Raw genomic sequence first — 18,042 nt, 5'->3', positions numbered from 1 at the left:
AGACAGCCGTAACACAGCACTACACTGAACATTAAAACCAAGAAAAGTGTGAGTTAAACGAAAGAATCGACACAAGGCAAACCACACAGTACATACAATCAGTCTGCGACCATTTAAATGTTAGGTTTCCAGGAGATGAACTGTAGTTTTGGTCATCTTTTTTATGCTACAGGTTTAAAAAAATTTGCATTTGAGTTTGGCGTCAAAGATATCAAAGAACTGTGCGTAAAGTACAAAGACGGGTTACGTACAACAAATGATCAGTTAATTACCACCCAATACAATGACTTCAAATTTCGATAAAGTGAAAAACTCAAATCTGTTTCTGTAAACTATATGTCTGAATATGCAAGATTTGTAAAAACAAAGAACAATTTAGCTCACTGGCAAAGTTAGGTGACATTATTGTACCTTCCAAGCATGCAGTGCTGATTACGAACAAGGTTTTAGCCTTATTAACATAATAAAAGTGCAAGAACGAAATAGACTTGAAGCCACACATTTGGAGAATCTAATGCAAATTAAATTATATCTAAATGCTGGAGAGGATGTGGATTTAAACAAAGCATATAAGGTGTGGAAGCAAGGCAAGGTTAGACGCGAGAAATTGCAATAAATGCCCCTGAAAGGTTAGATAATATTTGTTTTTAAGTCAGCTTTATTAAATGTTGCATATGTTAAACTATTGTGTTTGTATTACCGTTATGGTATTAGCATTATTACCATATGACTGTCTTACTTTAACATAGTAAGTCGACCATATAACTTGTTGTCTAAGTATAACTCTGAAAGTTTTTATTAGTTGTTTTTTTTATTTTGATGGTATTCGTATCTCCATTTAATTGCATACGTTTCATTAGTCACACACATTATACTATTAATTTATCAAAATGCATGCCTTCATTATTATGCTTAATTGCAAGACTAAAAATACATATTAACTTGCCCAAGTCATTTTTAGCACCGCGCACACTACATATTTTTTGCACACACACTCTTGGTCCTTAGAGGGAACATTGCCTACCTTGGGGCTGTAATGAGAGCGATGCCAGGAGTTTTTTCCCCACAACAATTGTTTTTGTGTTATTTTCATTAGGCATTAGGTCTATTATTTTTATTATTTGTAATATTGCTAGTAACAGTAATTCTCGTATTGTTTTTATTATTATTATTATTATTAAATGCGCCCTTTCTTAAATATTAAGACTGTTGGAATAATAAGTAATTTATTTAGCCCAAATATTTAATTTAATAAGCTCTAACCAAATTAAAGCCTAAAGCTGTAACTGAATATTAAAATATTTGTATATTGGAGATGTAGTTCTATGTTTAAGTTATTAAAAGGGTAATTATTTGTTCGTAACTAAGACACCAAACAAATCATGCAAGGCTCATGTTTGATTTTGGTATGGATTCATCAGCCATTAGCATTATGAGTTCAAAATAGCGTGGATTATGAATATAAACAACTGGATGGGAGTTTTTTTTTTTTACATAAAATATAACATTAAATGAGATTAAAACTGTGAATTTATACTGGATCCATAAACATGTTTTTTATTGCTCTGTTCTTGACGGGGGGACATTTGTTTAAGGGGAGGTAATGCAATTAATTAGAACAATTTTAAAAAATGTATGAATTACCTCTCTTATAAAGTAATCTGTAAATTTAGAAGAAAAAAAAACCTACTTTATATTAACATTTTACTCTTAATATTTTTGCATATTCGACCCCCCCCCCCCCCCCACCCCCAACGCTCTCAAATATTTTTGGGTGCACTTTTAACAAGCTAATTAAATTTATTCCAGCAGTTCAAGAGGAATAATCGGCAGTCATTCAACAAAATGTGCCAAGGAATGTGACATCATGAAGATGTGTGACGATCGGAAAGGAAGGGGTTAAATCTTTATTTAAAAAGCTTGACGTTGTTTATTGATGATCCGTTTAATTATAGTTTACCGTGGCATACGTAGATAGGAATTCTACACAAATACCAGCTATGGGGGACGGGGGGTTGGCATGTAATTAGTAATTGTGATTTATTTACTTTGTTCTAAGAGCCGATCTATAACCACAATGCAGATATTATTCAGTTTCGATACCATGTTCAGAATATTTTTTGACAGAGATATAAAAAAAGTTTGGTTAAATTGAAAACTATTTGGTTTTATTCAAGTGACAATGATGGGAAGCTTGCACACAAGAAAGATATCTTTCATTTCGTACTTGCCATTAAAGTCTAATGTACATTAAATGTGTACATTAAATGTTGTACATTAAATGTTGTACATTAAATGTTGTACATCAAATGTTGTACATTACATGTTGTACATTAAATGTTGTACATTAAATGTTGTACATTAAATGTTGTACATTAAATGTTATACATCAAAAGTTGTACATTAAAATTAATGTTGTACATCAAATGTGTACATCAAATGTGTACATTAAATTGTGTACATTAAATTGTGTACATTAAATGTTGTACATTAACTGTTGTACATTAAATGTTGTACATTAACTGTTGTACATTATTTGACTGATAATTTTTGTTTTGGTTCCTCCAAATTTTAACGTGTGTGAATGTTAAAAAATATCTGTTATCACTTTTATAATGTTATGAGTGTATCGTTAAATAAGGCCGACTGGGTAAATTTCACGCTTCACATTTTACCTTGATTGGTAGTAGTGAGTTGCCTAGTTGAGGGGTCATCTCGTACAACCTACATACCACACCAACTTTCTCCCACATCACCTTCTGCCCTTGTAACCACTACCCCATCACCATCTCTAGAACATGGTGAGGCTATACTACGTTGATTTAAACATTCTCCAGCTGATTTACTAGACTCGCGACATTTTCAATCTTTAAAAACATAAATACAAATATTTAATATAAAATAAATGAAAACGAAATTAGTTTCACCCATATAATAACAATATTCTCGACAGTTTATTTCGACACTGATTTGGACACAAACCCTAGGCAGTAAGCGATCCACTTCCTCAATAGACCAGGCTGAAGGGAAACGACAGGTAATCAATTAGCTGCCCCTAACCTATCAATCAGATCAGGGAAGGTTTTAGCCACTGGCTTGAAAGTAATTAACGCAGGAACGTCCAGTATCTACCAAACCTCAAACAACATTTGAGGGAAAAGTTAACTATAGATATTGATAGAACGGTTGGACAATTTAGAAAAATAAATAAAATACGACTTTTTTCATTAAAAAAAATCATCAATTTAATTATTGTTTTAGGTAAGTCAAGTTTGAAACCTGACGGTCTATTTGGGCAAGTAAAGTAGATGTCACTTATTTCTATAACCTCGACATTTGAAGGGTTAGTATGGTGAGCATTATGCCAAGGCGCCTTTATTTCACCCGACGTGAGTCAGGTACCCATCAGAGCTGGGTGGACTTGGGGACGTTAACACACTCGAGCAGAGACCACTGTTATGTCTAAACCTCCCCCTTCCTACCCCAAGGAAAATAATCTGAAAGAAATAATACTCGAGACTTTCCGGTTATCAATCGTATGGTTTACCATTCGACATGGCCGTCTACCCTTGTTTCAGGTACCCCCCCCCCCCCATTCATCTTTTACATTCCATCCCATGTTGCAATAAGCTCGCTACACAAGCTCTAATCTAGCCTTTTTAATTGGAGGGCACTTGATCATTTAATATACAAATTTATTTAATTACAAACATACAACCAGAGTCTTGAGTGTTAATCCTCAGCATCATTTAACAAGAATCTTACAAATATTTTTGGTTAATTGTAAGGTTGTGAGCTGGAATAAAAAAAATTAAACAAATAAAATAAAAAATAAATATTAACCAAAGAAAAAAAAAAGACTCCACTATATATTTGTATCGTGCTTAATGATGCAGTATTTTTCTTAAAAAAATGCAACAGTTCTGTGAGTGGGAGTGTGAGAGTGTCGTCTGCTATGTTGAAGCATCGGAGTCACGCATCACACTCGCATGTGAAAGTACACCAGGATATCCTAATGAGTTACCGGCCCTGTTGAAGGGAAGCTAATCCTGCAGGCGGTTTCACTCATCATGTAACGAAGACCGCTAGTTACTTCCCTTGGGCTGACCCCCTCTCCCCATTAAGGATTAAATAATTTCGCCCGTCCCTTCATCACGTGCTGGTCCAGTGACGTCACGCCGACCGTACGTAACGTCCGTGTGTGACTCAGGCTTGGTGGTTTGGTGATTATTAACACGGCTCTGTGTCGGCTCGTGTCATTGGTCTAGCCTGCCTAGGTTCAGCCAATCAGTGATCATTTCTATTGTCGCTTTCAGGAGTAAAACTGTTTTTACTCCCACTGATTAAATAACAACCAATCTTCAAAGCGGCAATTTAGTTTTAACTGTAAATATTTAGTTGTAATAAAGTTTCAAAAGAATATTTTAGTATAAAACAATTTTTAAAAAATATATATATATATATTTACCTACGTGTTTTGACCAAGGATAATTACTTTAACAAAGATAGAAGCTTTAAACACAAAGATGAACAGACTTTACATTGTTGGTATTTTCGCTTTGATTGGTAAGTTGCGACATGATTTTTAATTTTCTGGTAATTTTTCTGGTTGATTAATGGTAGGGAGAGGTCACTGTGTCAGACAGCCTGTGTGACCACGAGGAACTAAATACACGCTCGTAAAACTCATGAATAAAACATTTGAGTATATGGAGATACCCTTGAAATACCTTAATGTAAGAATTTTTTCAGAACAGACGTTCTAGAGGATCGATGCATTTTAGTTTATTTTTAGTTAATCTCAAATGACCTCGGCATTTGAGGTGTGGTCAGAGCTATGACTCTTTCAACATTCCTTTTCCTGGTCAGGTACCCAATTCTAGCTGTGTGGACTCTGTCCGGGACCTAACCTGAGACTCAGGGTTAGCAAACCGTGGTTTTACCTCACGCCCACGCCGTTTAACTTTACATCAAATTACTTTTAATGAAATTCAAATTTGAAAATGGTCGTCCCCACGTTGAGTCATCTGATCCTAATCACGTACCCCCACCCCCTAATTGGAAATAAACTTACAGACGGCCATGAGCATACCATTTAAATTGATATATCATAAGACAATCTATTGTAAAAGGAACACCGCCAAAAAAAAAAGTTCAACAGTTAATGTTGCGACAACAAGGCTTCGTCCGAAAAAGAAAGGCAATAACAAAATGCAATTATAAAATAATATTTAGAAATAATATGTTTTACTAAGGTCAACACGAATAATAAAAATTAATTGAATTGATAATGGGGAATTGTATAAAGAACGCTTGTTAATAACTATGTGATAGTGTTTTATTAATAATAAGTCATATAACAATCATTCTTTAAAATGCGAAAGTTTACATATTTTACGCTAAACAAGAAACGGTAATATTATCTTTACCACTATGATTTTTCTAAGAGCATAAGGTTAGTAATTATATTTCTACAGCGAAGCGTTTTTAAACGGAAAACAAGTAGACCAAGTTTGTCAATAACTTGAGAGTAACTGTAACATTCTTTTAACGCGATAATCCGCGTGTACTAGTCGCGGTCACGTTGAAAAGTCACTCCGCTGGTTTAAACAACATAAACTAACGAAACAATTGAGTGACCGCTGGACAAACACATTGGCGATGTTTTTGTTTGTTTCTATTTTTGTCCAGGTTTTTATGAAAATGTCAGTGACAAGACCTATGTGCGTTTTGCGAATTACAAAACGAAAATGAACACAGGACTACACTTTTGGTGAAAAATAAAATTGTTTTGATCAACGTTAGAGTTTGTACTTTTCCAATAGAGTTTGTACTTATCAAAGCATCTGTTAAAATTCTTACATTAACCATAAAAAAAACAATGATGCGGTTAGTTTAGGAGGTGTTTTGGATAAGATTTGTATATGTTTTCAGCTTAATGTTCCGCAATCGACGCACAAGTGAGTCTTTTAATGATACGACCATTGAAAATGTGCGAAACTGAACACAGTAATAACAATGGTTAAAAGTTCAAAAGAACACTTAATTGGAAAACTCTAGATAATTTACTTGATTTCTAGTTTCTAATGTTTAAAATTAACTAAAGAGCTGCAATCGATAGTATTGCGATTTTATAAAATTACAATTAAGGAAAAAAAAATGTCACCATTTGTGGGCCTCCATTTCTTTTGTTGATTGGGGGGGGGGGGGTGGCTAGGCCCCATATAATAGAAACAGCCCATTTTATCTGTTAACGAATAACAGCCTGTATTGCGATGAGCTACAATAAAACATTGTCCACTCATAGCGAATTGTACTAAATGTGTTTCCTTTAAAATTATCAGTAACTTAATAAACAGCCAAGGCAATTTTAAAATTTGATTTTTTAATTTCATCTTTTTATAAGCAGAAAAAAATGGAATTCATAAAAAACGTAAATATTTTCACTTTCAAAATTTATACTCCTTTTTTAGCCCTGGCCTTGAACTTTTCCTCCCTGACCTTCGCCCAACAACAACAACCCGCCGCCAACCAGCAGTGCAGCAGCCAGTTCGAGGCAACCATCGGACCAACCTGCTTTGATGCCAACGGCGTCAACTTTTCCGGCATTATCTTCATCATCAGCCAGAACCGCACGGGGGCGATTCCATCCGGACATACGCTGGAGACATTTCTCAAACTGATTTGTGGGTCAGTGGCCGGTCATTGGTGTGTGGGGGGCATTTGTGTGGGAGTGTGGTGGGTTAATGTTGTGTGGGAAACATTTGTGTGGGAGTGTGGTGGGTTAATGTTGTGTGGGGAACATTTGTGTGGGGGTGTGGTGGGTTACTGTTGTGGGGGGAACATTTGTGTGGGGATGTGGTGGGTCACTTTTGGGGGGGGGGGGGGTCAATGGTGTGAGTGAGTAGTGGGTCAATGTTTTGTGGGTCTGTCTTTTGTGGATGTGTGGTGGGTGACTTGTGTGTGTGTGAGTGGTGGGTAACTGTTGTGTGGGTGTGTGGTGGGTCACTGTTGCGTGGCGAGCATTTGTGTGTATGGTGGGTCACTGCTGTGTGTGTGTGGGGGGCAATTGTGTGGGTAGGTGGCGTGTCAATGTTTTGTGGGTCTGTCTTTTGTGGGTGTGTGGTGGGTCACTTTTGTGTGTGAGAGTGGTGGGTAACTGTTGTGTGGGTGTGTGGTGGGTCGCTGCTGTGTGGGGACTGGTGTGGGTAGGTGATGGGTCACTGTTATGCGGGTCAGTGGTGGGTCACTTCTGTGTGGGTCTCATTTTTACTGTAGATTAATAGACGGTCATTTAAAAATCGATGTGTCAGAATCCAAACCTAATATGCGACTCATTACTTAAAATTTATTTTTACGGAAGATATATTGAGCTGTGTCATGCACATTAACAAAAGTTCTGTAATGTGTATGACGTATTTAAAAAAAATTGTCGACAAACATTTGCTATCAGAGTTTCTTCCAGGCATCTCTTCGGGGGTGGGGGGGGGGTGTGGAAACACTGCCCCCCCTCCCGTAAAAATGTCTACGCCCCCCCCCCTCACCCCCAACGAAATGGAATTTATATAGAAAACATACTTTTACCAGTGTCTGCACCCGCCCCCCTCCCCGGAAAATGTTGCCCGCCCCTCTCCCCCCCCCCCCCCAAAATATCAAGTGCCCCCGGAGAAAAAAAGTCTGGAATAAACACTGTTTACTATCCCCTTTAATGTATCATCAGTTATTATTTATGTTCAACAAATAGGTTTTTACTATCTTCGTCATTACATGAATGCACTTTTCCAATACGATTTTAGTAAACTTGAGCCTTAATAACTAGTAGTGTGCGACTTACCTGACCTGCCCCACCACCACCTTTCACTTCCACAGACCGAGCACCCAAGACAAGGTGGTGCCATGCATCCAGCAGCAGATGCAGAAATACAACAGCACACCGCAGTGTACAGCTGAGGACAAGAACGGCGTCATGGGCAGGGCAGGTCAACTACTGGCTCTCATGGAAGGGGCGTGCGGATCTCGTGAGTAACTTTTTTGTCATGTATGGTGCTGTTTTCGTGTGCATATCGTGAGTAATTTTGTTGTCCTGTATGGTGCTGTTTTCGTGTGCATATCGTGAGTAACATTGTTGTCATGTACGGTGCTGGTTTCATATGCATATCGTGAGTAACATTGTTGACCTACTAGCTGACGGTTTCTTGTGAGAATGGGGTGTTAGACGGAAAGGGTTAGAATATATAGGGGACCGGTTAGTTGTGGTGGCTTATTTTGGCTAACTTTGAATGGAGGATACTGTTTATATAACGGGCTTGCGTATAGCATAACCGCAATAATTTATGTTGCTTAGAAGTCTCCACTCGGCTTTATTGTTTAACGACAAAAATATTTCTATTTATACACATACGAATTTCGTAAAATAAAATAAAAAAATAAATTCAACAAATTGGGAAAAGATTTGTTAAATTTTTATTGTTCTCCACTTTTCGCAAGATATTTTTCCCAAAATAAAAATATTTCGGTATGGGTGATTGGAGTGGGGTGCCATGTTCCCAATGCACCCCCTAGATTCGCCATTGACCACCATTAACTGTTTGCGTCATTGACCACCAGCCTGCGAGGCCGCCGCTACCCAGAGCTTGGTCCAGTGCTATGCTGCCATCAACGTCAACCCCGAGCCCATCCTTTCCCCCAACGCTTCCATTGTGGAGGACAAGTTCTCTGTGATCGGAGGCAACGAATCGGAATACAGCAACTTCTGCAAGTAAGTGCTTTTGTCAGTGTAAGTTAACAACGTTTCGGAGTATATTAATAATTATGCCGTCACAGTATATAAATTATGTATGTTTTGGCAAGTAAGTGCTTTTGTCAGTGTAAGTTAACAACGTTTCGGAGTATATTAATAATTATGCCGTCACAGTATATAAATTATGTATGTTTTGGCAAGTAAGTGCTTTTGTCAGTGTAAGTTAACAACGTTTCGGAGTATATTAATAATTATGCCGTCACAGTATATAAATTATGTATGTTTTGGCAAGTAAGTGCTTTTCTCAGTGTAAATTAACAACGTTTCGTAGTATATTAATAATTATGCTGTCACAGTTTATAAATGACGAATTTATTGGCCTAATTTCGACACCTTCCCCCCCCCCCCACCCATCGCCACACTTCAGCCTGCCCCCCCCCCCCCCCCCCCCACACACACACACACAAGTTTAAGATAATTATTCTACATTGAATAAATCACTAGTCAATACTCAACATTTACGTGTTCGAAAAATCATATCAATATTGGGAATAGAGATCAGTTGTTTTTTTTAAATTTCACTTAGTGAGGAAAGGTCGTTTTAAAATACGAATAACCATCTATGATTCAGTTCAAAAATACGTTTAAAATGTAAATTCTGAAGCATCCTGTCTAAATGACATCGACGCCTTTTATGGATATCCATAGGTAGACAATTAATCCAATTACAGAAACACCTGCATTTTATAGAATTCTTCGTTTTAGATGTTAATTTTTTTAAAACGAACGTCATTGTTTAAAGATATAAACAAAAAACAAAGTAATTAAAAAGTCTAGTGACAATTTTAGCTCAATTTCCTTATGTTATCTAAAAATAGCTCTGTCGTAGCGTAAATCAAGAGCAGGGTTAGTAAAACCATTGGTTAGTTATTAAAACGTTTTTTATTAAGTTTTTTCCAGTATTTTACATGTTTTATTTACAATAGAGTTACATGACTAAAAACCATTGCGCGCCTAGCTACCGAACGTGATGTCGCAGCCATTGAACGTGATGGCGCAGCTATTGAACGTGATGACGCGTGTGGTGTTGTTGGATAAAAATGCCTACTAATTCGGTCCAAATTTTAATTAAGTCAAAAAATTTTTTGTAACCAAACAAAAGGATATTTTTGAAAACTTTCTTCGGCAATATTGTTCTAAATTATGGCAGGAATCGATTGGTACATGTTTCAAGTCGCTAAGTGGTCTGGTTGCCGAGATATGGTGCAAAAACTGCATTTTTTCGAGTTTTTCTCGCTTTTCCGGGAAATCCATGAAAGAAACCCGGAATTTTTATGGCCTATGTTCATCCTCGTAACTTGCTTAACATAATTGCTTTTGAAACTAGTCCTCGATATTGCTTCGTTGAGGAGGAGATACGACTTAAAGCTGCGGATACACATTCATTCATTCATCCATCCATTCATCCATCCAGAAATGACGGGTTAATAAACGCAATTCTCCAGAATGGAAATTGCGCTAACCACTCTTGTATTTAGTGAATTAAAAAAACTCTTGTTTTTCCTTCCTCGTATAGGCTACAGAGTATTGAGAAAGTATTGTAATGGTGCACAAAAATCACATGAAATTTTTGACAGTTTTCACCGTTTTCCACCTCAGTCCTTCATCACATACAGAGTATAGAGGACTTATTTTAATCGGGCAAAAATTCTAAATCCAGAATTATTAAAATTTCGGCGTTTTTCGCGTAATCGAGTCGGAAAAACTGGACTTTGCAATTCTGTCCGGATGTGTGGATGTGTGTCTCTAAACACGATAACTTGAGTACCATTACAGCTAGGTTGATGAAATTTCATATAATAGTATTATATCAAATTTGTAGATCCGTATCAACTTTTGTATTTTCTAGAAATAGACAAAAGTTATTTTCCTGCTTGAGTCCAATCACCGCCACATGTCCGGCACTCCTGGAACGTCTGTACGCCATCGGCATCGACCTGAACGCCATGGAGGGAGCCAGTGCCGTGCTGTGCCAGGACAAGGACAGTAAGTCCAGGGTTTGGTACCAGCACAGTCTCTATAGGTACCATCACAGTCCCTTTTGGTACCATCACAGTCCCTTTTGGTACCATCACAGTCCCTTTTGGTACCATCACAGTCCCTTTTGGTACCATCACAGTCCCTTTTGGTACTATCACAGTCCTTGTTGGTACCATCACAGTCCTTGTTGGTACCATCACAGTCCCTTTTGGTATCATCACAGTCCTTGTTGGTACCATCACAGTCCTTGTTGGTACCATCACAGTCCCTTTTGGTAACATCACAGTCCCTTTTGGTACCATCACAGTCCCTTTTGGTACCATCACAGTCCCTTTTGGTACCATCACAGTCCCTTTTGGTACCATCACAGTCCTCTTTTGGTACTATCACAGTCCTTGTTGGTACCATCACAGTCCTTGTTGGTACCATCACAGTCCTTGTTGGTACCATCACAGTCCCTTTTGGTACCATCACAGTCCCTTTTGGTACCATCACAGTCCCTTTGGTACCATCACAGTCCCTTTTGGTACCATCACAGTCCTTGTTGGTACTATCACGGTCCTTATTGGAAACATCCCAGTCCCAATAGGTACCATCACAGTCCCTTTTGGTACCATCACAGTCCTTGTTGGTACCGTCACAGGCCCTTTTGGTACCAACCCAGTCCCTATAGGTACCATCACAGTCCCTATAGGTACCAGCACAGTCTAGCATCACAGTCCCTTTTGGTACCATCACTGTCCCTTTTTGCATAATCACAGTCCCTTTGGTGCCATCACAGTCCTTATTCGTGCCATCACAGTGCCTTTTGGTACCATCACAGTCCCTTTTGGTACCATCGCAGTACCTTTTAGTACCATCACGGTCGTTATTGGTACCATCACAATCCCTGTTGGTACCATCACAGTCCTCTTTGGTACAATCACAGTCCCTTTAGGTACCATCACATTCTCTATTAGGACTATCACAGTCCATACAAGACTTCTTTTCGGGGGAGTGGTAGGGGTGGAGGCACTGCCTCTGCAGCAGATTTACAATCGTCCACACCCTCCCTGGACGAAAAGGAAAATATATTTTTATATGAAAAGTGTATACTTTGACCAGTGTCCCACCCTCCGAAAATGTAAGTGCTTTATCCTTTAGTTGTAAGTGCCCCCCAACACCCCCCCCCCCCCTCCCCTGGAGATAAATGCTTAAAAGAAACAATTGTCGCTATGTGAAAAATACTTTTAAAATACGGTACTTAGACCATAGAAAGGACAGCATCAGTGAGCATTGGTACTTAAAGTAGCCTTATAAAGAAAGCACGATCCTTGTTGTACTTCCATTAGTGAATTATATATTTTTTTATAATATAGAAATTACTAAAAAAAAAAACCCAGAAAGTGCCCATTTAAAGTTCCAATACGTTTATAAAATTCAGTAAATATATTATTTTATTCTTAGAATAGCATATTCAAAATATGAGTAGCAATATGAAATACATCGAATTTAATATAATACAATGTTAACACTTTAATTTACCATCACATGTACAAATAATGAATATGTGCCTATAGAGAAATATATGTCTACATTTTTCTTGTCTATGCACCCAGAATACCTGAAGGGCTTAGCCTGTTTTGCCACCCCCTCCAACGCCATCACCCAATGTAACCAGCAGACCATGACCAACATGAGACAAGTTCTGATTGGCCGCTACCAGACTGGGGCCGTCCCACCTTCCAAGTATCAGAACTCTCTGTGCGAGTAAGTTCACGTCTCATTTACATAAGTCAGCACCTTCCAAGTATCAGAACTCTCTGTACGAGTAAGTTCACGTGCTTATTTACATAAGTCAGCACCTTCCAAGTATCAGAACTCTCTGTGCGAGTAAGTTCACGTGCTCATTTACATAAGTCAGCACCATCCAAGTATCAGAACTCTCTGTGCGAGTAAGTTCACGTGCTCATTTACATAAGTCAGCACCATCCAAGTATCAGAACTCTCTGTGCGAGTAAGTCCACGTGTTTATTTACTTACGTCAGCCGTCGTGTGCTGTCTTTAGCATGGAGCTGGGATGTTCCAGCTCTTATGTATCTTCTAAAATATTCCGCATGGGGCAGAGTCCCCTCACACCCCTCCTAGAGACGCCGGCCACTATTCACACTGTAAACCTACAAAAGAGTATTTTAGATTTAATGCTCGTTGAATAATTCTCTTAATAAGCTGTTACAACAGAAAATGTTAATTTTAAATCATCTCCCCTGCAAATAAGATGGTATCCAAAGAACTTAATTGCGTATGTTAATTCTTTTCACCAATCAAATCGAAAAGTAAAAACGGAGTTCTTTGTAAATGTAAAAACATTATGGGAATTGGAGAATATATTTTGAAGTTTTTCTTTAAGACCCTGGAAGTGTAAAGATGTGGGTGTGGCATGCTGTGAAATTGCGGGTTTATTTTAATGACGTAATTCCAACGCCCTGGTCGTGCACACTTTGCTATTTAATGTGACCAGGGTCAAGGTGACACAGATAGACTGCGAGCTGACGGCCTACCAGAAGTCTTGTGATGCCAGCCTGACAGAACTGAGAACCGTCGCAGAGTGTTCCATGCTCCCCAAACCCTGCAGGGAGAACGCCCCTGCCAGCACCCGGTACAACGGCATCTGTCAAAAGGTGAGCACACACATCACGTGACTTCAGTCATGTGACTCTGACTTCAAATCAAGCTCAATCCACTTTTTATAACTAAACATCAACTGAAATACCCAAACCGTATAAGTAACTAGCCGTCCCGGCCAGGCCGTGCTCTGGCTTCTGTGAAAAACCTTTCTGTTAAAGACCATCACCTGTGTGTTTAGTAATCATCATAAACCCGGCATTGCCCACCCAAACCACAACCAACCAAAACCAAAACAACAAAACGCAAACATAACGCTAACACAATTACAAATACAAACGAAAACAAAAACTTACAACAAACCAACCACAACCAAAAACACCAATACGAACACAAAGAAAAAAGCAAACGAAAACAAACCAAATCCAAACACAAAACCAACCACAAACACAAACACAAACCCAAAGAAAAAACACAAACGAAAAAGCAAACGAAAACAAACCAAATCCAAACGCAAAACCAACCACAAACCCAAAGAAAAAAACACAAAAGAAAAAACAAAAGAAAACAAACCAAATCCAAACACAAAACCAACCTCAAACACAAACACAAACCCAATGAAAATAAAACACAAACGAAAACGAAAAAAGAAAGAACAAAAACGAACCAAATCAAAACGCAACCACTAACGCAAAGCCCTGCTCTGGCTTCTGTGAAAAACCTTTCTGTTAAAGACCATTACCTGTTTGTTTAGCAATCATCATAAACCCGGCATTGCACACCCAAACCAAAACCAAAACAACAAAACGCAAACATAACGCTAACACAATTACAAATACAAACGAAAACAAAAACCTAACAACTAACCCAACCACAACCACAAACACCAATACGAACACAAAGAAAAAAACAAACGAAAAAGCAAACGAAAACAAACCAAATCCAAATGCAAAACCAACCACAAACCCAAAGAAAAAAAACACAAACGAAAAAACAAACGAAAACAAACCAAATACAAACGCAAAACCAACCACAAACACAAATACAAACACAAACGCAAAGAAAATAAAACACAAACGAAAACGAAAAGAGAAAGAACAAAAACGAACCAAATCAAACCACTAACGCAAACCCAACCTAAACACAAAGAAAACACTAACGCGAACATAAACGCACAGTGCTCAGAGTCTAGCCCGGGGCGGAGTCGCCTGTTCCAGCTTAATAAACGACTATAGTACCCCAACTTATTCATAGTCTTTTGCACTCACTTTAATGAACGTAGGCGCGAAACCGAACACGGGAGGCCCGGGACCCCAAATAGCACCCTGTCTGGGCGCCAGAGGACGCACCATGACGTCACCGCCTGATTGAACTTAGTAAACGACTATAGTACATAACTTATTCATAGTCTTTTGAACTCACGCGAACGTATATACCATAGCGTACACCGGAAGGCCCGTGGCGCCAAATAGCACCCTGTCGGGGTGCCGGAGGACGCCCGGATTTGATTCACTTAAAGACTATAGTAACCTTTCTTACCCATAGTCTATCGCACTGTTAAAAACAAAACTATGCAGCATAGCGCTCACATGATAGCCCAGGGTGCCAAATCGAACCGTGCAAGGGCGCCGGCGGACGCGCCTGTTTCAATTTAGTGAACAAAAATGATAATACTCCAAGCTTATCCGTAAATGGAAAGAAATAAACATATAGGATTTGTAGGACCTGGCTTATTAAATGTTATTGATTTAAAAAAAAATATTGAACAGTATGTTCAGTGTATAGAATAAATAAAAGGCAGTGTTAAAAATACCTAACGACATTGCACTTAATCAATCCCCGCTAATTATGTAATTATTTTTTTTTTCTTAACACCAAAAACAAAGTAATAAAATGTAAATTCTTTCTTCTTAAGAATTTTTTGTATTAAAGGGAAGTAACTGTGCAGTCAATACATTTCCGACACAATTTTAGAAATTTTATAAACGTCGATACACTTTTTAAAAATTTTATGTTGTGTTCATAATTGAAAATTATTCTTCTAAGTAAATAGAATGAAAATTGTTTTTAAAGACTTTCAATGGTAATTTTTTGACTCGTAAGTTTAGACTGTGAGCACGATAAAAAATCTAACACTTAAATCCATAGAACTGTCAACGACAAACTTTTTTGCCACACGTTACAGAACTAAGCTTTATATATAAGTAACTAGCCGTCCCGGCCACGCCCTGCTCTGGCTTCTGTGAAAAACCTTTCTGTTAAAGACCATTACCTGTGTGTTTAGTAATCATCATAAACCCGGCATTGCACACCCAAACCAAAACCAAAACAACAAAACGCAAACATAACGCTAACACAATTACAAATACAAACGAAAACAAAAACCTAACAATTAACCCAACCACAACCACAAACACCAATACGAACACAAAGAAAAAAACAAACGAAAAAGCAAACGAAAACAAACCAAATCCAAATGCAAAACCAACCACAAACCCAAAGAAAAAAACACAAACGAAAAAACAAACGAAAACAAACCAAATACAAACGCAAAACCAACCACAAACACAAATACAAACACAAACGCAAAGAAAATAAAACACAAACGAAAACGAAAAAAGAAAGAACAAAAACGAACCAAATCAAAACGCAACCACTAACGCAAACCCAACCTAAACACAAAGAAAACACTAACGCGAACATAAACGCACAGTGCTCAGAGTCTAGCCCGGGGCGGAATCGCCTGTTTCAGCTTAATAAACGACTATAGTTCATAACTTATTCATAGTCTTTTGAACTCACGCGAACGTATATACCATAGCGTACACCGGAAGGCCCGGGGCGCCAAATAGCACCCTGTCGGGGTGCCGGAGGACGCCCGGATTTGATTCACTTAAAGACTATAGTAACCTTTCTTACCCATAGTCTATCGCACTGTTAAAAACAAAACTATGCAGCATAGCGCTCACATGATAGCCCAGGGTGCCAAATCGAACCGTGCAAGGGCGCCGGCGGACGCGCCTGTTTCAATTTAGTGAACAAAAATGATAATACTCCAAGCTTATCCGTAAATGGAAAGAAATAAACATATAGGATTTGTAGGACCTGGCTTATTAAATGTTATTGATTTAAAAAAAAAATATTGAACAGTATGTTCAGTGTATAGAATAAATAAAAGGCAGTGTTAAAAATACCTAACGACATTGCACTTAATCAATCCCCGCTAATTATGTAATTTTTTTTTTCTTAACACCAAAAACAAAGTAATAAAATGTAAATTCTTTCTTCTTAAGGATTTTTTTTATTAAAGGGAAGTAACTGTGCAGTCAATACATTTCCGATACAATTTTAGAAATTTTATAAACGTCGATACACTTTTTAAAAATTTTATGTCGCGTTCATAATTGAAAATTCTTCTTCTAAGTAAATAGAGTGAAAATTGTTTTTAAAGACTTTCAATGGTAATTTTTTGACTCGTAAATTTAGACTATGAGTACGATAAAAAATCTAACACTTAAATCCATAGAACTGTCAACGACAAACTTTTTTGCCACACGTTACAGAACTGAGCTTTATATATTAGATACCACATACCACCGTTACATCGTGTCGTAAACATTCCCACTTTCTGTTAAAACCAATTTACATTAGCTAAACAAGCTACAGTAAAGGGCACATTTACAACAACTTACAATTTCTGACATGTAAGGGTCAGAGTAACTGATTTTACTGAAGCTGACTGTCGAAAACTACCGACCATAGCATCATACGGTCGCTGAACTCAACTGAAGTGGATTGTTCTAAATTACCATCACTACATCAATGATATCAACTGATCTAACTGATGTTTACCTTTGCAGGTGTCCACCCCCGCCCCCATACAAACCGTTCGCCCCACGGTACCATCTGGAGGTCCTGGCATGGTGGGGTCAAGGACATCCAGTCCCATCAGTGGAGGAAGCGGGAACGGCGCAGCAGAACTGGGAGCCTCACTGCTGCTCCTGGCACTCACGGCTGGAGTGGGGTCTTTGATGCTCTAAGTTTAGACACAACCTTGACATACATTTTAAACTATGATACTCTTTGATGTTCTAAGTTTAGACACAACCTTGACATACATTTTAAACTATGAAACTCTTTGATGCTCTAAGTTTAGATTTAACCTTGACATTCATTTTAAACTATGAAACTCTTTGATGCTCTAAGTTTAGATTAAACCTTGACATACATTTTAAACTATGAAACTCTTTGATGCTCTAAGTTTAGATTAAACCTTGACATACATTTTAAACTATGAAACTCTTTGATGCTCTAAGTTTATATTAAACCTTGACATACATTTTAAACTATGAAACTCTTTGATGCTCTAAGTTTATATTAAACCTTGACATACATTTTAAACTATGAAACTCTTTGATGCTCTAAGTTTAGATTTAACCTTGACATTCATTTTAAACTATGAAACTCTTTGATGCTCTAAGTTTAGATTTAACCTTGACATTAATTTTAAACTATGAAACTCTTTGATGCTCTAAGTTTATATTAAACCTTGACATACATTTTAAACTATGAAACTCTTTGATGCTCTAAGTTTATATTAAACCTTGACATACATTTTAAACTATGAAACTCTTTGATGCTCTAAGTTTAGATTTAAC

General features: G+C 37.8%; 1 protein-coding gene across 1 annotated transcript; it reads left to right on the top strand.

Annotated features, from left to right (window-relative positions):
• Nucleotides 1-5,938: 5,938 nt before the first annotated feature.
• On the top strand, nt 5,939-17,877 carry LOC131948201 (uncharacterized). The gene is made up of 8 exons (XM_059309741.1): nt 5,939-5,960; nt 6,474-6,690; nt 7,870-8,018; nt 8,608-8,758; nt 10,650-10,786; nt 12,379-12,529; nt 13,281-13,440; nt 17,245-17,877. Exons 1-8 carry the CDS (start codon nt 5,939-5,941, stop codon nt 17,422-17,424), a joined length of 1,167 nt encoding a protein of 388 aa, XP_059165724.1. The 3' UTR covers nt 17,425-17,877.
• The last annotated feature ends 165 nt before the right edge of the window (nt 17,878-18,042 follow it).

This window comes from Physella acuta, unplaced genomic scaffold (genome assembly GCF_028476545.2).
Source record: "Physella acuta isolate Inbredline_101_S28 unplaced genomic scaffold, ASM2847654v3 ptg000629l, whole genome shotgun sequence".
NCBI classification, from domain to species: Eukaryota; Metazoa; Mollusca; class Gastropoda; family Physidae; genus Physella; species Physella acuta.
Note: the sequence above shows the minus strand (reverse complement) of the source record. Positions and strands in the feature narration are given on the sequence as shown.